Source organism: Lynx rufus, unplaced genomic scaffold, assembly GCF_022079265.1.
Source record: "Lynx rufus isolate CCGP_SWC_20201006 ecotype Redwood Valley unplaced genomic scaffold, mLynRuf1.p SCAF_31, whole genome shotgun sequence".
NCBI classification, from domain to species: Eukaryota; Metazoa; Chordata; class Mammalia; order Carnivora; family Felidae; genus Lynx; species Lynx rufus.
Window position 1 is genome coordinate 2,652,336 of NW_025814847.1, and position 20,470 is coordinate 2,672,805.

A 20,470-nucleotide genomic window follows, 5' to 3' on the forward strand; every position below is an offset into this window, starting at 1 on the left:
AAATATGATCTTCCCGGGGGGTCCTGCTGGGCGCAAGGCACACCGTTGCACGCGGAAGGGAGTTGTCCCTGCAGCGTCCACTCAGCACCCGTGTGACACGTCAGCACCCACGTCAGCACCGTGTGACACGTCAGCGTCCACTCAGCACACGTCTGGCACCGGCTGTGACCTGGTGTGGCCCGTATCCTCCCTGCGGAGCAGACGATGCAGGGTCCTCTGGGGGCCCGCCAAGGCAGGAGGGATCCCCCTCCTCCATGGAGGGGTGTGGGGAGCTGCCGTGAGGGGGCTTCTGCCACCAGCGGGGCCGTCTTGGGCCCCTCGAACGCTCTGAGCTGTACCGCAGCCTCTTGCGGGTCCTTCCCTGGGCCTCCCTGACCCGGCGGGATTAGCATCGCTCCCCGAGCAGGAGCCACCAGGCGGAGAAAGGACGGGAGGTTCTGTCTGCTCCCGGGCTGGGCCGGCCCGCGGTGGCTCGGAGCAGGTGCCCGGCCACACCCAGGGAACTGGCCTCCTCCAGCTCTGCCATCCTCCTGCCCTCCCCCCACCCCCCACCTTCCTCCTCCGTCTGACTCCTGCTCACCCTTCTCTCTGCCTCTGCCTCGGGCCCGCTCCTTTGTTCTCTTTCCTGAGATCTGCAGCCCAGGATAGGTTCCTCCTCCCTGTCGGCCCATTCGTCCTGCCTCCTGCCTGGCCAGCTCCCTGGGTATCCCTCACCTCCCCCGGGGCTCTCTGCCTCCCCTCGCCTCCTCCGTCTTTTCCCCAGCAGTGGCCGAGCCCCGGCAGGTGCACGCAAGGCCCCCTCAGCCCCTCAGCCGCCCCGGTGCGTACCTTCCCGCCCGGACACATCCCCACCCGCGGCACAGGCCTCGCCACGCACACCGCCCCGCACCGACACGGGCCCCAGGGGCTCCAGCCTTTCGGCGGCCAGCCACCCTTCCTTTCCTGAGAAGTGGGGCTCCCTTGACCATAAACCCCCAAGTTCTTCAGAGGAGGTGCCCCCACATTATTGGGAAGTTCAGCAAACCGCAGGGGACAGGCTCTCAGACGACGAGGCTCAGGAGAGATTCAGGGAGGCCCGGGTCCCCACAACGCTCCCAGCAAGTGGCCTCCAGGCTCCTGGGCCGCTGAGCCCTGGCCAGGTCCTGGCCCGGACGCTTCTCTTGCTCTCCTCCCAGCTGCCCTTCTGACTCCTCTCCTGCACCCTTTGCTCCCCGAGGACATCACCTGAGGATTTCTGCGCCCCCTGATTCTAACCACCCCATCCCCCCACTCTGCTTCAGCTGTATTTGTGTCCCAGCTCAGCGTCTGCCCTGTTTCCATCACACACGGGCCCCAAATCCCTCTTGCCCCCCACCCCCCCATCCCGCCCTCCCCAGCCACTCCTCGTTCTGCTCTGCTCCTCATGGGCTGCCTTGTACCGGGAGTCCTCCTGAATCCGTGAGCACAGAGGACGCTCCCCTGCCTGCGATGTTCTGGGATAGCCTCTACCCTCACATGGAAACAGTCCGCAGGGCCTCAGAGTCCATGCAAGGCAGCCCCCTTCCTTTGCGGAGGGGAGAACGAAGGCTCAGAGACGAGGCATCGCCCGCACGCAGCTCACACGGCAGACTGCGGACCACGTGCACCTGCTCGTCCGCACTCACGCTCGGCCGGGCCGTGCGGACACCACCCTGGACACAAGTCCCGCAGCCTGGCCTCATGGTGCCGAGGGCCCAGGGCAGGGCAGGGGTCAGAGCTGGGGAGAGTTCTGCGTGGGGACCGCAGGGACGCCGCCCAGCTTCCTTCTGAGTGCGTGCAGAAACCCCCCGGCCCGGCCACGGTCACTGGTAGATCTGACACCCCCCACCCCAAGGGGACCCCAGCCTGGCAATCTCTGGATAATCCTGTCTGTCCGTCTGTCTCTTTCCTGGTAGACTCTGAACTTCATGAGGGAAGCACTGGTGAATGGGAAGGCCGTGGGCAAGCAGGTGCCCACCCTTGGGATCCATCGGGAATTTCCATCACCTGGAAACGACCGGAGGGTACTAGGGTATCTTCCTGTGGGCACAGGGATCAAGGTTAGAGTCAGCTAAGAACAGATGATGAGGGAGCCGGAGGGCGAAGGAGGGACAGAGATGGCCTAGGGAGGGGTGGGGGGAGCCAGTCCCCAGCAGCTGAGTCCTCGCAGGGAAGGGACGGTTGCTGTCATCCCTACGCCCCTCCTCGCTCACCCCATCCCCGCACAAAGAAGAAGGTGATGGGGAGAAGGAACCACTAGGCTCAAGAACGCAAAGCAGAAGGATGGGGGCAGTGGGGGAAGGAAAGAAGCCACTGAAGAGGAAAGAGCGAGCCTCGAGGCCCCAGCCCCCAGCCCTCCCGCCGCGCCAGGCACAGTCCAATACCAGCCATTACAGGGAACAAACTACCTTCTTGTCTCCGGGATGGGTCCCCGGGGCGGGAAGCAAATTGCCTGCCTCGTGCATAATAAACCAGGCGTGGAGACGAGCAGTCCTGGGGCCCGAGGGGGTGGGGCAGGGGGCTCTCTTCGCCCGTGGAGCACCAAGCTGCTCGTCCCCACCCCGCACCCAGGCCACACGCAAGTGGGCGACCGAGGCGTTTCCCGGAAAACCACAGCAGGTGCTGGGAGCCTTGCCCGTGGTGACTTCTTTCCCCAGGGAGACAAGGAGGCTGCCTTTCTCAGCCTTCAGGTCCCTGCTCAGAGGTTGCACTGCCCTCACTCTGAACCCTCAGCAGTGACAAGCGATGGCTTTCTCTTCCTGCTAAAGCCGCGCTGCGTTCAGATTCCCCGTGTGAGCGTGTGCAGGGTCTGCAGGTTACCTCGAAAGTGCGTGGGTCTGCACACAGGTGTATCTCCGCTCTCAGCCGGCGTGTTTCCGAAGGACAGAGACCATCGTGCAGGTGTCTCCACACCCCGGGAACTGGGCACAGAGTCCCTCGCTGAAGGGCTGAGTAGGTTTAAAAGATGAGACCAGAGGCCCGGGTCACCAGCCTGTCACGCGTCCTTCTCCTCCACTCCCTGCCGGCTTCGGGCACCTCCTGTTCCCCCTGAGAGTCTACCTGGGTGGGGGGCGCTGCATGCAGGGGCTACCCACTGGGGGCTAGCCATCCTGAGGAAATGTGCAGGGAGAGGACACTGAGGGGGCAAGGGGGACACACTGAGACCAGTCCCTGCCTGAAAGGGGCTCCCAGGCTCACGAGGAAGCCAGGCAAATGAACAACACCAAGGTCACAGAGAAAAGCAAGGAGCCATCAGCTTTTCCTGCCAAGAGGCGACAGTCACAAGTGTGTCTGTGACCGTGAGCGCAGGGCTGGAAGCACAGGGAAGGAGCACGTGGGCAGAGCCCATAACTAGACAGGAGCAGGGAGGGGCGACAAGATCACCAGGGAGGAGCAAAGCCCAGCGTGGGTTTTGCAGGATGACCAGGAGTTAGTTAGGAAAAGATACAGGGGGACGGACGCGTGTTTCAAAGAAAGAACCACCCGTTCCAAGGAGGCAAGAAATGGCATGCCCATCACCCCCAGGAACCGAAAGTGGACTCACAGGTGTTTCCTTAAACCCCACGAAGGGACTCAGCAAGACGTGAGGCTGGAGACAGAGGGGTCGGGTAGGTCATGGAGGCCCCCAACCAAGTTGCTAATGGGCTTCATTCTGTCCCGACCTTGACAGGGAGCCATGGGAAGATTTCGGGGATGAGAGTATCACAGCAGATTTGCATTTTAGAAGGATTATTCCAGCAGCAGAGTCAAGTATGGCTGAGACCGGGTCAGGCTGGAGACGGGAAGGTAGGACCGGGTCACATTAACACAGACAGGAGTGAAGGAAGCCAAAAACCAACGTGGTGGGATGGAAGCGGAGAGGGGAAGCCAGGCTGGAGGGCGGGTAAGGAGGGCAGAATTGGCAGGTCTGGGTGGTGAATCCGGGAGGGTGTGGAAGGGGAGAGAGACAAGCCGGGCCCCCAAGGTGGTAGCGGAGGCCCCTGGGTGAAAGGTGACGCCATTCAAGGAGGAAGAAGGTGGGTTCCGTAGTCACGAAACTACGGAACGAGACTGTTGTATTTCGGTGCTGGGGAGGATATGGAAACATGGAGGTTAGCAGCTCTGAAGGAAGCCGGCTGGAGACAGGTCTGTGAGTCACCAGCCTAACCTGGGGGGCTTAAAGGCAAGAGATTAGATGAGATTTCCCTCTGTGGTGTGGGATGAGGGGGAAGAGGTCCAGGACAGAACCCTGGAGAAGGCCTACAGTTAAGAGAGAGAAAAAGAGGTAGAAAAAGAGGAGCCCTTTTCAGGAGAGTGGTAGGAGAGACGGGGCAAATCCGAGGCGACGCCACCCAGTGAGAGAAAGAGGGGGTTTCAGGAGTGATGCTGACCGTGCTCACTGCTGCACACAGGTCAATGAAGTGTCCCGACAAACTCCTAAAAGGACAAAAAGGATCACTGGATGTCCTGCCTTGCCCATCAAAGTTATCTCTGCCTTTCGTCGTCTCTCGGCTCTTCTGTGGTCCCGGAAATTCTAGAGCACTGATGATGCAGAGGTCCCATCCGTGCAAATGCAGGCGAGCCGTGCCCGGTGGGTTAGCGCTTTGTGCACAAGCCAGGTTTGCGTCTATTTGTAAATTCATCTCAGAATTCCTGGCTGCCCCGTGTTTAAGTGAGGCCTTTGGGATTTTTCTTTGAACCAGTTGTAACATCTTACCGGATCTCTCATTAATTAATGGGTTAAACACAATTTTTGACACATGTTCACTTTATATTTGTAGGGAAGTCATGACTTAACGTGGGTTTAAAAAAGAATCCTGTAACAGAGTAACTGAAAAGTGACCACTGTGAAAAGCACGGTGTGTTTGGAAGGTTTGGCCAAGAGCAGACGGTAGATTGCAGTATGCTTGGGTGTGACCGGAGGGGGCGAGATCGGTGGTGGCGGGGGGAGGGGGGCACCCTACTCCGGAAAGAAGGACATTCCTCTTCCAACTGTCTGTACCTTGGCAAGTTGTGCTGGGTATAAAAGCAATGCCACAAATGAAGGGGTGGGAGGGGACGCTGTGAGACCTCCAAGGAGGGGCACTTAATTTGGCACGGTGAGTGGAGGACTTCCTGGAGGAGGTGGCCCCTCATTTGAGACTTTAAATAAGAGTCAGGTAAGTCTTTTTTTCTGTGATATTGGAGGCCTGGAAGGAATCTGAGGTGCTTCCCTGAGTCAACGCCAAGGGTGAGGGAAACAAGCTGTGGTGGGAAGGCCTTCAGGTCACAAACCCCAGATCCTGGCTCTTGCCACTGATCTGCCGGGAAGGCCTTCAGGTCACAAACCCCAGATCCTGGCTCTTGCCACTGATCTGCTGGGAAGGCCTTCAGGTCACAAACCCCAGATCCTGGCTCTTGCCACTGATCTGCCGTGACCATTACAGATACAGAAGCCACATGTTCTGAATGGAGAGCTGGTGCAGAGCGTTGAAGGTGTCTGCTCCTGAAAACCCAGGTTGCTCAGTGACCGCCATTTTGGCATCCCCGAGGGACCTCAGGATCTCACACCCCTAGATGTTAGTGCCTAGAAGGAGACTCAGGGATCAGTGACTCAACACCCTGCCTTTTTCAAATCCCATTCTGCTCACATCTGTTCCCTGATTTGTGCCCAACCAAAAGTGTGAGGGTGTCTCCCAGTCCTCAGGGCGGGTCAGCCCTATTGATGGGCCTCCAATCCCTGAATCAGACCCATGCAATCAGCCGACACACCTGAACCCAGATCCGAGGCTTTTCTCTGCCATCTACCAGAGAGCCAGGGTTTCTATGCTTGCCTTGAGGTTTTTTTTTTTTTTCTTTTTCTTTTTCGTTTTTTTTACCCCTAAGGAGATTTTAAATCTGAGAGGCACCTGTGCCCGGCACCGAGGTCCGTGTCCTCCCATGAGAAAGAAAGGGCAATGCCTGAGCACTGAGGTCTGTGTCTCCTTTCGTACCCTGGTGAAGGGCCGCCCTTTCAAAGAGGGATCTGGGATTCCAGCTTCTTTTCATGGCATGTGGCCAGGACCAAAGGGACAGGCATCAGAAAATTGTTTTAATAACTGAAGAGACTGTTAATAGCCTTTAGGTTATTAGAAGGAGAACCGGAGCCCTGGGGGCTTTGAGGCCGGAAGCTTCCGGGGCTCACGTGCTGAGCTCTTCTCTGAGCAGGCCCAGCGGGTGCTGCATGGAGGAGGGGCTGTTCTCTTTAAGGTCTAGCTTCAGGGGCGCACTCCTCTGAACGTTGCACGTGATCACTTGTATGAAAGGCCTGATGCACTTACTTAATATATGGCCGCTTCTCCCCTACCAGAAGCACCCCCAAAACCTCAGGTGGTTTCCCTGAAGGAAGGGGTCTAGCATTTCATTCCAGGACAGATCATCCCAGAGAGCAAGGAGGTCAGTGAGGCCACAGTGGGAAGTGACGGAGGCTGTGCTATTTTAGGGAAAGCCTAGTTTTCCAGCATTGATGGAGGAATGAAGACCAGGTTCTTTTTCCTAAGGGGGTAAGTAGCCCTTAGGGAGCCACTGTTGGCATCCTGCTGTGGGAGACAGACTCTGGGGCACAAAATATGGAACTGGGGAGATGACGTAGCCACTGCAGGAGTCAGGGCAGTGCTGAGGGGCTGCTGGACTAAGTGATGGTGCTGGAGGCCGCCCGGAAGGAGCAGTGGGATTGGGACGCATGCTCATTTAATACCCAGCTGTGCTAGCTCTCTGTCCAGCTAAGGAAGCAGCATCATTATTCTCGTTTTACAGGCACAAAAATTTACACTCGGAACATTTCAGGAACTCGTCTGAAGTCACGTGGCTAAAAATGGAGCGTGGACAAGAGTCCTTACCTCCTGACGCTCAAACCAGGGAGCAAACGGACCCCACAGGCAGATCTGGGCCATTGTGATGTCAGTCATCCCATTAAAAAGCCCCAAGTGGGGGGGGCCTGGGCGGCTTAGTCATTTGGGCATCTGACTCTTGGTTTCGGCTCAGTTCATGATCTCACAGTCGGTGAGTTCGAGCCCCACATTGGGCTCTGTGCTGTCAGCACAGAGCCTGCTTGGGATTTTCTCTCTCTCTCTGTCTCTCTCTCTCTCTGCCCCTCCTCTGCTCTCACACTCTCACTCTCTCTCTCAAAATAAATAAATAAACTTTAAAAAAAGTTCCAAGTAGGCTGACCGCACAGAACACTGCAGGTCTCAGGACACCCGGGAGGACTGGGGTTGCCATGGCCGAGCTGCGGGGGCCAGTCAGTCCTCTTATAGCATCTCCTAGGGATTTCTGTCTGAGAATCTGGCACATTCTCCCACTGAGGTGGACAGGATGGCTCTCAAGGCCAGAGGGAGGGTAGGGGGCCACCAGTCCCTCCTGGGGAAGAGCCAGAAGACACTGTATTTACTGAAGGGGAGGAGGCAAAGAGACACTGGTGGAGGTGTGGAGCTCTCCCTGATTAGTGGGGTGCAGCAGGAACACTGCCTTCCTACCCATGGTTGCGAACGCACTCAGAAGGCCGGAGAGGGGGCGGTGCGGGAGAGGAGAGTCAGGGAACCACGTCGCAAGAGGGTTTGCAAGAGAGAGGTTTGCAGAACCCGAAATATTTAACTCAGAAAAGAGGAGTCTCAGAAGAGACATGACGTCATGGCAACCACCACGGTTCAATATCAAAGAGGCCGCGCGGGGAAGGGGGGGCTGGCGCCCCAGACAGCAATGCCCTGAAGGCTGAATTACAGCCACTGGGTGAAAACTGCAAGGAGGCAGAATCACACCCAATACAAGGAAGAAATGTCTTCCAATTAATGCTGTCAAAATAATAGAAAAGGCTGGTTTTTAAAGTGGTGATAATAAATTAGCAACACTGCACGTTTACATCTATTAGGTTGAACCATGTAAAATTGCTGATGTTCAACCATTTCTGACCTAGAAAAACAGCAATTCCATACGGCTTGACTTACTACATTTTCGCATCTCTCAGAATAATTCCCAAAGTCCTTTTAATGGCCTGAAAATCCTCCCAAGATCTGTTCCACTGGCTTTTCCAGTAGGATTTGTTACCACTTCTCGGGACGCCCACAGCAGACCCATTGCTGGGCCTTGAACCCTCTAAACTCCTTCCTGCCTCAGGGCCTTGGCAGTTGCCGTCCTCTCTGCCTGGAATATTCTTTTCCCAAGCCTACCCTTGCTCTCATCTTATTGTACGGCCCCCTCCTCCTACCAGCCCTGCTGCCCACCCCCTTCACCTGCTTTGTCTCCCCCTCCTACCTGCCGCTGACATCGGTCTATCCTCTGACCCCCTTCACTGTCCTGTGAGGGCCATGAAGGCAGGGCACTCTGTGTTGCCCCGCTGTATCCCCAAGGTTCAGAACGGGACCAGACACACGGTAAACGTTCAGTACATATTTTTGGCGTGAATGAGGAGACTGAGGCCTGGAAGGGTCCCATGGTTTTCCCAGAGGCACGGAGCTGGTGCCCGGAGAAGCCCCAGCATTAGATTCCCTGCTTTCTGGGCCAGAGGGTCTGGATGGAGAGCCTATCTGTCTCTGAGACCGAAAAGGGGCTCCTGCTTTGGCTATGTCGTTGGAGCAGGTGCCCCAGAGATGCCCTCGACTCTTGAGTGTATGATCCCGTCAGGAGGCTCTGAGGAGAACAGTGTTGGTCATCTCCCAGGTCCCCATGAAGGGGGGGGGGTGCCGGACCAGGAGTGTGGGCATGACTCTGCCTGAAAAAAAGTCCCGACTAGCGTCTCTTCTGGGGACCCGGACGGTGCATCTGAGCCTCAGAATATGAAATATCCCCCAGTTTGCAAATGAATGCAGGATGTGTTTGCAGAGCGACCACCAAGAGAGCAGTATTATGTGGAGAGGAACAAAAAGACAAAACTCCCCGTCCAATCCTGGGAGCTAATGGTTCTGCTCTCCCCGGGAGGCTGCCTCTGTGCAGCTAATTGCAGTGAGTAAAGGAAATGGAAAAGTGAGGAAGCCATCTTTCTCCTCCCCCAGGTTTCTGCTTTGCAAAGAGCCCTGGGGGCCGGCCGGACAGGCTCCATGAGGCACATCCCCTGGCATCAGGTCGCTGCCCGAGCTGTCAGTACACGGCGTGCGTGTGTGGGGCCGGGGGACGTTGGTGGCGGTCAGCTGTATGGCGGGATGCTGTAGAGCGGGGGTGGGATGCCGCGGGGGCAGTGGACCGAGGTAATCAACTCGCGTTGGAATAGCACTGAGCAATTTGCGAGGGGTTTTGTGTATCCCATTGCACGGAGGACTCACGATGTTTTACAGGCCAAGAAAAGGTAGCTCAGAAAAGCGTGCTGACCTGCCGGGAGTTGTGGAGGTGCGAGGCAGTGCTGGGGGGAGGGGGGGCGACTGTCCACTGCTCACGATGTCTCTGAGGACAGGGGCGGGTGCCCCCCGCTTCCCTTTCGCCAGGCCGACGGAAGCTGACATTTACCGAGTGGTCCTGCGCTAGGAACTCTGTTAAGCTCGGAGATGGGGACAGGAGCCGTCAGTTCAGCTCCCACAGGGGAAAAGTGAGATGTAGAGAGGCACAGTGACTCCCCGAGGTGCGAGGGGGCAGGCAGTGAGGTCCCACATCCATCAGGACGTGCGTGCCCTGCGACGGCACGGTGACAGGCAATTCCACAATCTCGTCATCTTAACGAAACAAAGGTTCCTCTCTCCCTCGAGCTACATTGGGTTGGCGGAGGGGCTCGGCTCTGAGTAGCCGCCGGGGGGCCTGGGCAGAGAGGGACCCAGCAGCACCGACCGGCCCGTCTGGAATAAACGAGCTCCTGTTGGCCAGGAAGGGTGGAGGGAAAGCCTGAGGGTCTCACACTAGCAATGAAGTGCTTCGGTCTGGAAGCCACAGGTCACTTGGTTTATCACACACTGGCCCGGACAGGTCAGGCTGGCCTTGTCCAGCGGCCCGGGGTCTCGGAGAGACTCAACGTTAGTGTTGGCGGCATCCGTCCGCACGGCCGGCTGAGGCGACAGCCCGTGCTGGGGGCCGCCATGCTGTCGTGGGTGAGGTCCCCTCGGGGTTCACAGGGCTGCTCATGTTCCTCTCCTGCTCCCCATGCTCTGTTGGGTGGTGAGGATAGTGAAATCAATGATACGTGATCTCGGGTTTCAAGTGCCCTGATTAAAAAAAAATTTTTTTTTGATGTTTCTTTATTTTTGAGACAGAGACAGAGCATGAGCAGGGAAGGGGCAGAGAGAGAAGGAGACACAGAATCCGAAGCAGGCTCCGGGCTCCCAGCTGTCAGCACAGAGCCCGACGCGGGGCTCGAACCCACGAGCCGCGAGATCATGACCCGAGTCGAAGTTGGACGCTCAGCCGACTGAGCCACCCAGGGGCCCCCAAGTGCCCTTACTTTAAGAGGAAGGTGCCGATGTGTCCCACATGTAATCCTGCCGTCGGAGCACACGGGTGCAAATGAGACCAGCCAGCTAGAGCTCCCAGGCCTGAGACTTCCCAGGAGGGAGAGAAGGTGGATAAGTAATGAGTCAGGCAAGGCTTCCTGGAGGAGGGGGCCTTTGAGCTGGGCCCTAAAGATGAGTAAAACCTGGAAATGAGGAGGCAAGGACGTGTACCAACTGGGCCGAGGAGACCTGGGACCTGAGCCCAGAGGCAGGGTGTGCAGGGCGGGGCCCCAGGACAGCCCTCCAGCTACCAGGACGTGAGAGGGAGGGAGGAAGGGCTGAACAGGTGCATCCTCTGGGGAGATGGTCTCGATGGAGATCAGTGGGGACCCTGAACTTGGCGCGAGGGAGGGCAGAGCCTCAGGCCGGAGGCAGAAGACCTCACAAGGAGGGAGTGGCTTTTAAAGCCGCAGAGCTTGGCGATTATGACTTGTCCTCAGGCTGGGGATGACTTAAGGGAGGGCTGGGCCCCCGTCACCACCGGAAGAGGCCTGGCCTGTCTTGTGCCCGGAGCAGAGTGATGCCGTCTATAGCTCACAAGCTGGTGCCCAAAGGCCCACCGGCCCCGAGCTGGGCTCTGGGGATGCGGAGAGGAAGACAGTGCACCCCACGCGGACCCACAGCACGGCAAGCGGCCACCGAACGCTCCTGGGCCTAAGGGAATTCACCTGGGTCTCCCTGTCTGCACACACGTGCCTCTTCGCCTCTGTTGTTCTTCTCGGTCTGTGCTGTTGGCTTCTGGACCCCAACTATCACGCCATGTTTTACCTGCACCAGTTCAACCTACCCGGCTGCCGCCTCCAGGTCCCCCTGCCCCTGGGCCTCTTGGTCCCGCCCAGGTGGCACCCGCCTCAGGCTACCTGCAGGCTCCTGGTCCTGGACACAGCCTCTCCCTCTCGGGGCTCTGGGCCGTGACCTCCAACCTCCCCATGCCTCCCTCCGTCCCCGACTGTGTCCTGTGTCCCTTGTGCCACAGAACGGCTGCTGTGGACCAGCTTTAGTTTGCCTGGCTGGCACGTGGATGATGCAAACAATAAACCCTTGTGTTTTTCTGGTGATTTATAGCTTCCAGAAAGCATTATCTGGGGGCGCCTGGGTGGCTCGGTCAGTTACGCGTCAGACTCTTGGTTTCGGCTCGGGTCGTGATCTCACGGTTCGTGAGTTCAAGCCCCGCACTGGGCTCTGTGCTGGCAGCGTGGAGCCTGCTTGGGATCCTCTCCCTCCCTCTCTCTCTGTGCCCTTCCCCCACCCTCTCGCTCTCAAAATAAATAAACTTTAAAAGAAAACCCACATTATCTGAAAGCGACCTTTTTTCTCCCTGTGATCTTCAAAGGCTCCAGGGAAGCGTGCAGAGTGAAACCCTCACGAAGGCCACTAGACAGCAGTATTGTGAATTTCCCAGTGGGATGGCCGCGTGTGGGCCTGCAGGCACCTGCTCACACCTCCTCACGCCCAGCCAGAGGCCGCAGGCCCGGTAACTTCGCTCTTTACCCAAAGCTCTGCATCTTAGTAAAAGGAGAACCAACCCGGCTCCTACCCCCTGCCAGTTCCTTCGGGATCTGGACCCCAGGTCCAGTCACCCCCTTTCCTGCACCGCGATCGGACTTAGCACCAGACTTTCAGGTGCGGTGTTCCCATGGCCCGGCCCCCCAGCTGTCTGCACGCCCCCCGCAAACTGCCCACCTTACCAGGTCTCAGGGTCCCGCTACAGCCACGGACTTAAATGACGGCTCGCAGACGACACAAATGCCTCGGCTCCACAGTCTCAACCCAAAGTCTCTCACCTTTTCCCCGAATCTGACCATTTCACCCCAAATCTGGCAAGCTCTTAGGTAGCTAAAGCTGCTCGTGCACTGAATAACACAAAACACGGTACTTTTTAAAACATTTATATTTATATATATAAAAAAATTAAATATATATAATATATAGTGTGTTTGAGACTAAAAATATAGTACATAATATTTAAAAAAAAGGAAAATGAAAACAGGCAGAATAGGAAAAGGCGTGAGGACACACAGACACATTGCTAAAAACCTACGATGGTCTGTCCTAACAAAAATAATATTTTTTTTTTCCTCTTGTCTTGTCATCATGGACCCATTTATTATCGGGGTCTGGGAGCAGAAAACTCAACTCGAGCCAGAAACGCAGGCTGGGACCCCAAGGGTGGACAGGGTGCACAACCCGACCACCGGGGCCCCAGGCGCCTCTGGGCCAACACGGAACAGCCAGGCCTCCGGGGTCACGGCTGCTACAAGGTGGTGTCGAGCGTGACCGAAACGGCAGCTTGGCTGCTCTCTCCCCAGGGAGGGGTATTCTGGGTGGGGGGGGGGGCAGCATCTGATCTCCAGAAGCACGTAGGCGGCCCCATGGCCCACCGACCCTCGAAAAGGCCAGTGGTCACGGCCAGCGAAAAGCCAGGAGCAGGGGCAGGAGGCTGGCGGGAATGTGATAGTTCTATGCAAATGGACTATTATTATTCATTATTATTATTTTCACCGTTATTATTTCTAAGGGCAGGCTTGTACCAGAACCGCCCATATGGCCTGTGGCTTCTGCGCAGCAATGATTTCTCCAGGGACGGGGCCTGGAGCTCCCTCACAGTGATGCAAGAAAATGGGAACCTGCCCTCCCCCACCCCCCACTCTCTGGACCCTCCCAGGGGGCCACACACATCTCCGCCCTTGCCACGAGGAGGAGCCCGAGGCGGGAGAGCAGGCCAACGAGGCTGGCCTCCGGGAGAGGACAGAGACTATGGGGGATGGCGGGAGGTAGGGGAGGCAGGGACAAGGAAGTGGGGTATTTAAATGCTAGTTTTACAGCCTCTTCACAAAAATAAATGTCTTTCCAGTTGTGCCCCTTGGTCTGTGCGCATCAGTGTCCCACGGCCATCTCCCTGCTGGTCATGCTGAGTCAGGAGCTACACGGACACCTTCCAGGGGCCTCCCTCACGAGGGCCTGTAGGGGCGCAGGGCGGTGACCCTCTCAGGACAGACCTGAGCTACGGTGGCAGAGAAGCCAGGGTTTCCGGGGCTGGGGCGGCCGAGGAGTGCAGTGTCCACGGACGGAAGCGTCCACACAGCAAGGAGCGAGGCAGTGACTGAGCCAGTTCAGTCCCGCTGGGGGCTGGGCTTTGATGTGGTTTTCTTACCACCTGGCCGACCACCGGATTCCTCGCTAAGGAGCCTAGGACCTGTGGCTCCTGACCGAGCGTGGGGGCAAGAGGGGCTCCAGGACAGGGGTCAAGACGACCTTTTCCATCCCAGGGCTGGCGTTCCGGGGAACACCACTCCGTCCCCTGTGGCTCTCCTTCCTGACCTCCCGAGGACTCTGGGGCTGGGCTTAGACGGATCCGGGATTTGGGGTGCAGGCTGGGCCCCCCCCCATGAGGAAAGAGACCGCGGCTCAGCCAGAATCACAAGAACCTCTTCGAGCTCCAGAGTTTACGTTAAAGCTGCTCTACCTGCCTCTATTGGCTGACCTCCTACCCGCCGCTTCACAGACGGGCTGGCCGAGCTCACGCCTCACCCTGCAGCTCAAGATACCTGGGCCCAGAGGTTTCACCCCGCTCAGCGAGAACGAGGCAGCATCCCTGGCTCCCAAGGACGGGGTCGGGGGCGGCTGCTCTCACTCTCCCCGAGTCAAAGCTGCCTGGAACCAGGGCACCAAGGAAAGAAAGTCCCCATGCCCTGCCCTAGACCGGCAGGTGGCTTTGCCAAACCGGCAGCATTCCGAGTGGGTCCCCAACCATGAGCGGCCGTTCCCGACGGTCAGAGGATACCCCCCACACCAATGTCACCGAGGCTTAGGGTACGCTTTGCTGCCATTTGAGATCCAGGGGACCCTGATGGAAACTCGTTCACGACACTTCCAACAAGAGGCCCACAGTACAAGCTTTTTTTCAAGAGAGAATCTTCTACTCCCCATCCCTCCCCGGCTCACTTACTTTTTCCAGCTCCTTACAAGGGGTGGCTGGGCCCTTCACCTCACCAAACAAATACAGCAAGAAGAGAATAATTCTAGCGTTGTGCAATCCGCCCCCCTACTTTTAAGGCCAGAAAATCGGGGGCAATAAATGTAAAGAGGTTAGGCCAAGGTCACTCAGTCAATGGCAGCTTCAGAACAGGGTCCCAGGTGTCCTGACCCCTAGTGCGGTGCTCTCCCACCAAAGCGAGAATGTGAAAGGGGATCAGGATCGCCAAGGTGACCACGTCAAGTACTCAGGCACCCTGCTGGAGGGCCCCCGCCTCAGACAGCAAAGCTCCATGTTCAAGGAAGGGCACCTTCAGCTCCCCAGAAAAGCAATCCCATTAAGCCCAACAGGAAGGCCCAATTCAGATTGTGATCAGACCAGCGTGCAAGTTGCAGAGGCGGAGAGGGCCTGGGTTGCTGGTGTCTCTCTGTGCCTTGCACTGTGCAAACTCAACACCCGGGAGGCCCTGGTTCACGTGTTAAAGAACAGAGAACGGTGAGTGGCTGTGAACAAGCTTCTGAAAACTAATGGTCCCTGTAGCGTCAGCTGAGTTAGCTAGTGACCTTGGGCCCCTCCTCTCCATCGTTTCAACAGAATGGGCCCAGCACTAAAACCAAAAAGGAGGAAACAGAATGTGGCCAAACCCCAAACACAACGCAGCATTTCTTGGAATATCCCTAAAGTTTAAAAAGCCATTGCCATCTTTAGACTTTGCATCATGAATGGCTTGTGTTTCTGCAAAGAGAATCAAAATACGTGCGAAATCATCTGCACAGGAACCTGCATCCTTAACAGATCTTCTCGCGTGGCTCACGTAGGACTCTGTGGGGAGGTGTTAGACCCCACGGGGAGGGGACAGAATACAGCTGGAGCCTGGACAAGGCCCCCAGCCGGCAAAGAGCCACCCAGGATTTGCCCCTGCTGCAGCCGAGGGGGACACGGAAGCAGCCTACTACGCAGGAACTGAGCCACTTTCTTCCTGGGAGTTAGCTGGTCCCCACCAGCAGGGACGGTGAGGAATGTCACCCCACAGACCCATCCGCAAAGGTGGCGATGGCCCGTGGCTGATGAGCATGTAACTCATTAAAACAAACATGACTAATGAGCGGTGACCGCGAGAAAGGGCAAAGCGCATTCTGGGGATCGCCCCAGAGGCCCCGCCCGTCGGGAGAAGGGGAGGCCGGGGGCGGGGGCACAGTTCTCTTTGGTCAGAAGGTGGTGGCTGTGAATGGCCATGTGGAATGTGTGTGTGGGAACAGCATGGGCATGACAGCCTGCAGTGCCCTCCCTGTGCTACCTTACTGGGTCAGCCCTTCCTTCCTCTCCAGGTCCCTCACCCGCCGCCCCCCTCCCCACGTTCTGCAACACCTGACAGTGTCTCTGGGGCTCGCAGTACCTGTCCCCTGTGGCCACCCACACAGGGCTGGTCAACCAAAGCTGGACACTCAAGGCACTGAAAGTGGAAGAAGGAATCTGATTGGTCCAAGGGAAAAAAAAAAAAAAAGACACTTAACAAGCCAAAACCTGTCGACAGTTCGGTGCCCCCAGAGGGTGGCCTCTCTGACCAGCTAGCTGGTGGGCAGGACAGCGAGTCTGAGAGCCAGGCCCCCTCCCTAAACCTGTCAGAGCCCGCTGGCGACAGGTCTTACCACCTGAATGTTTAAAAATGGATTCAAAGTGCTTGGAAATCGAGAGTAATGGACGGTGTTAGGAATCTGGTGAGCAGGTGCCCCCTTTCCTTCCCATTGGGACTTGGGGTGGGGGAATCCCTACAGCTTTTATTTTTTCCTCCCCACATGAGGTTTTTATTGTTTCTGCCGTCGTTGTTGTTGTTGTCTTTGAAAAACAGCCTATAGCATCCCACCCTCATGGCACCAGGCTCAAGAGTTCAAGCCAGGACGCAGGGCCCGCTGGGGAGGGAAGGGGCCCCTCTGGAGGGGACTCTGGAAACTGCTCTGTAGCACACAGCCTTCTTGCTGGTCAAACAGGACACGGGTCCCCACCGTTCTTGTCTCCACCACGACCCTGACCTCTCTGGCTGGCTCTGCACGGAGGGGCAAGGAGGAGGGCGCTACTGGAGAAACGTGGGTCCTGCGAAGGCTGACACACAGGTGTCCACGGGGAGCAGCCGGAAGGCTGGCACTTGCGTTCGGCTCAGCCGAATGAGGGCTGGGTCTGAACTCCGCGCCAGGGCTGTGGTGTGCACAGCCGCAAGAAACCCACCAAAGCCTTCCGCAGTCCCCCGGAAGGAGGGACGCTGCCAGGGTACGAGTGCAGAGAGCAGAGGGGCCCGCCAGGCTGTCCCCTTCCCACTCATCTGGGCCAGAGCCACCCCACCCCACCCCACGCCGCGTGTCCCCTCGGCCCAGGCCTGCTCATCCTCACACGGCCCTGTCCACTCAGGGGAGCCGAGAGAGGGGGGGGGGGGGTGGGGACAGAATGGGAATGCTAAAAAGTGCCCCCCTCGGCTCTCCACGACCTTCGCTTCCCTGGCCCGCCCCGTGCCGGGGTCAGGCGAGAGCACAGGTCAGAAGACACACGTCCTCCCGAAGAAGAGGGAAGGGCAGGCCCAGGAGGCTGGGGCATGCACAGAGCACCATCCTCGGGAGGGGGTGTTTCCGGGAGACCTGCTCCCCACCTGCCCCGGGCGGCGGCAGGCCGGCCCGGGCCCCGCAGCCCCCGCAGCGACGCGCAACGCCCCTGAATATCAGGGAACGGCCGGGGGAGCCTCGTCCTCTGCCCCGCAGAGGCGCCCCCGCTCGGTGGCGCTCCGGGCCTACACGTGAGTCTGCATGCGCTGCTGGAACCGCTGGCCGTAGTCCGCGTGCTGGGACGTGTAGGAGAAGCGCGTGGCCGTGGCGTACTTGCCGATGGGGTCGTAAGGCTCGTACGCGGTCCGCTCCAGGCCCGACGGCGGCGCCTGCGGGTAGCCCAGTCGGTAGGTGGGGTAGCCGGCCGCCGCGGGGAAGGGGTGGGGGTTGAACTTGTCGTAGTTCTCGAAGGACAGCGGGCCGGCCGAGTCGGCGCCGGCGGGGGCGGCGGGCCCGGGGGCCGCGGGCTCGGGGCCGAAGTCGGACGCGGGGGCGCGGCCGTAGGAGCTGAGCTGCGCGTAGCCGCTCGAGTGCGAGAGGCGCGAGGCCGGGCGCCCGTCGAAGCGCGCGGGCCCGGGGGCGCGGTAGTCGGCGTAGAGCACGGCCCGCGACGCCGGCCGGTCCTCGTGGGCGCGCACGTTGTAGTAGCCGTTGGTGGGGTCCTGGGGGCGAGGGGCGGGGTGGAGGCGCGGCCCTGGCGCACCTGCTGGGTCCCGCGGGGAGCCCGCGCCCCTCCTCCCACGCCTGCCCGTGCCTGCCCCGCGCGCGCACCTTCATCTCGTACTCCTCCCGCGTGTCCATGGTGTCGCAGCGCAGGTCCTGCTTCAGGTCCACGTCGTCCTTGAAGGACTGCGGAGCGGCAGGGGTGGGCGTCAGCGCTGGGCCGGCGTCGCCCCCCCTGCGGAGCCCGCCCCAGGCCCAGGGCCCCCCCCCCCCCACCCCCGGTGGCTGGCAGGGTCTGGGGTCGGAAGGCCAGGAGAGGGCGCGGGGCCCTGGTCCTTGTCGCTGACGCACAGTGACCTTGGGAGTGTGGCGGCCCCTCTCAAGACTGTCTCCTCATCTGAGCAGGGGGGCGAGTTGGACGGGAAAACTTCCAGGGGTTTCCAGCCCTGTGCGGGAAGGGTGCGGCGAAGCGCGCACCCACGGAGGGCCGCCCCCGCCTGTGCTGCGCTGGAGGGAGACCCGCGGGGCAGAGCACGTGCGCGCGCAGGTTCGTGGGTACACGCATGAGCGTTTGTGCGCCTGTGTATTCGCGTGAGCGTGTGTGTGTGTGTGTGTGTGTGTGTGTGGCAGGACCAAGGCAGGCTGACAAAGGGGGGACAGAGGGGAGGTGGTTAGTAGAGCTGGGGGCGGGGATGGAGGTCCCGAGAACGTGAACAGGGGAGTGGGCCAGGAGGAGCGGGACCCTCACCGAATAGATGGCCTTCATGACCCGAGTCGCAGTGGACACGCTGGCGGTATCGTCCTCCCGGTCGGAATGCATCGTGAGTGGCTCGCGGTTCACCGTCTCCACCTTGATGTCCAGCTTCCTCAGGGTCACGTCCTTGCGACCTGGGGACAGGGAGGGGCGGCCCTGGACACGTTCCGCCAGCCCCCCCAGGCCAACCCGCTGGCCGCGCCTCGGGTCTGCCTGCGCCGGAGGCGGGGAGGCGGGGAGCTCTGGGCGGTGGGAGGCCCCTACTCACTGCCTTTGCGGCGGCGATAGAGGAAGAACGCCAAGGCGATGAAGGAGAAGGTCAGCAGGATGCCCGCTCCGATGGTGGCCCCGGCGATGATGCCCACGGGCAGCACCTCTTCGGAGGGAAAGACAGGCGAGGGTGAGGCTGGCAGCTCGCGGGTACCTGAGGCCAGGCACCACGAACTCCGCCCGCATCCAGGGACAGCGACGGCACACTGTGTGCTCGGGAGTTTGAGAGGAAGGTCTGCGTCGTGTCCGGGTTCAGGCCCGAGCTCCGGCTTGGTGAGTTGGGGGCACAGCCATGTGTCATCCCCGCGGTGTGGCACAACGTGACCCTGGCCCTGGCGGTCGGTCCCTGCCCTGCAGCCCGTGCGCCTGTGAGGTTTGGCCTCTGCTTCCTGGGCTGGGCTGCTCTTGAGGCCAGCTGTCGCCTCTGATCTGTCACCGCCTCCCCCCCCCACCATTGTCAGGGTGGCATGGGCACCCACCCTCCCAGGGCTCCCACGGTTCTCCTTGGTTCCCCCGCTCCCCAGAGCTGAGGATCCGGGGAGCCCCCTTCGGGCTTTCTCTCCCTGCCCGGGGGTCCTGGATGTATCAGATCTGCAGGGAGCTCTTCCCCTCCTCGATGGGTGGGCCCCGCCTTCCTCCCGCTGCTCCGTTCTTCCCCACTGACCCCTTGCCGGCACCCTCAGCTGAGACACACCTGATGGGAGGCCCAGCTTTTCCTCCTCAGACTTCAGAGCTTCTGGAAAAGTCAAAGGCAGTGCCTCCTTTGACATGCAGAGTGTCTTAAAGGCGGAAGGATTCTCGAAGAGGTGGGGAACCACACCCTACTACTGGGCTCCTCCTACGTGCCCAGTGTTTTATACACACGTGTCATTTAATCCTAAGGACGACCCAGTGAGGTCGGTGGTATTATGCCCTTTCACAAAGCATTTGATTGCCCTCCCGAAAAATCCTTCTACTCTGAGCACTGCTCCATGGGACCAAAAGCTCCGAGAGGGCAGGGCCCGTGTCTTGTCACATGCATCCCTGTAGCCCTTAGGACAGGGCTGGGCGCAGCGTGGATGCTCAATGAATGTTTATAAAAGGGAGTGGCTGTCCCCAGCTGAGCGGAGGGCGGGCCCGGGAGAGCTGTCTCTCCACGAGACCCACTGGGGGAGAGTAGACGGAGCCCCCCCCCCCCCGCCCCCGGCCCCGGCCGTCCTGCGCCCCGGCCACAGTCACCTCGCTCCTCCAGTTGGATGATGGCCGTGCCCGGCCCGAAGCTGTTCCAGGCCGTGCAGTTGTAGTGTGTCTGAAAGTCGGCCTCCATGACGTTGTTGATGGTGAGTGTGGACAGCACTCCGCTGCCCGAGTTGGTCCTCTCCACCGTGTAGCGCTCCAGCGTCCCCACCTCCAGGAAGTTCTCCTTCCATGCCCAGGCCTGGGGTGGGGAGGGCAGGCGGTGAGAAGGAAGGGGCAGGTGGCAGAAACACCCGACCCGGGCTCCAGGCACCCTCGCCCCGTGAGCCCTGTGCGTCCCTAGGCCCAGCCCAGCTCTCGCCCTGCAACAAACGCAAGTTCACCCTGTTGCCTGGAACCGTGGCCTGGAACCTCCAGCCTAGGAGGAAAGTGGCTCTGGACATGATGGAGATGTATGCCGGGAACATTCGGACATGCCCAGGGACGTTCTTTAAAGTGCAGATTCTTGGGGCTTAACTCCTAACTATAAATCTCCAAGGGAGAGATCCAGGAGTCTCTATCTTCATAACCATCCCACGGACGCAGGTGCGGCTGGGCCAATGAGCCGCTCTTTTGCCCAGACCCTTATAATGGGGAGGAT

General features: G+C 59.3%; 1 protein-coding gene across 1 annotated transcript in view; it reads right to left on the reverse strand.

Moving 5' to 3' along the window:
- Positions 1–17,152: 17,152 nt before the first annotated feature.
- Positions 17,153–20,470, reverse strand: part of KIRREL1 (kirre like nephrin family adhesion molecule 1) — a 46,530-nt gene continuing 43,212 nt past the window's right edge. The window contains exons 15-19 of the mRNA XM_047092631.1: positions 19,873–20,071; positions 18,653–18,760; positions 18,379–18,518; positions 17,739–17,816; positions 17,153–17,629 (exon numbers count right to left, since the gene is read on the reverse strand). Of these exons, the coding sequence (XP_046948587.1) occupies positions 17,153–17,629; positions 17,739–17,816; positions 18,379–18,518; positions 18,653–18,760; positions 19,873–20,071 (1,002 nt within the window). The remainder of the gene's footprint in view (positions 17,630–17,738; positions 17,817–18,378; positions 18,519–18,652; positions 18,761–19,872; positions 20,072–20,470) is intronic.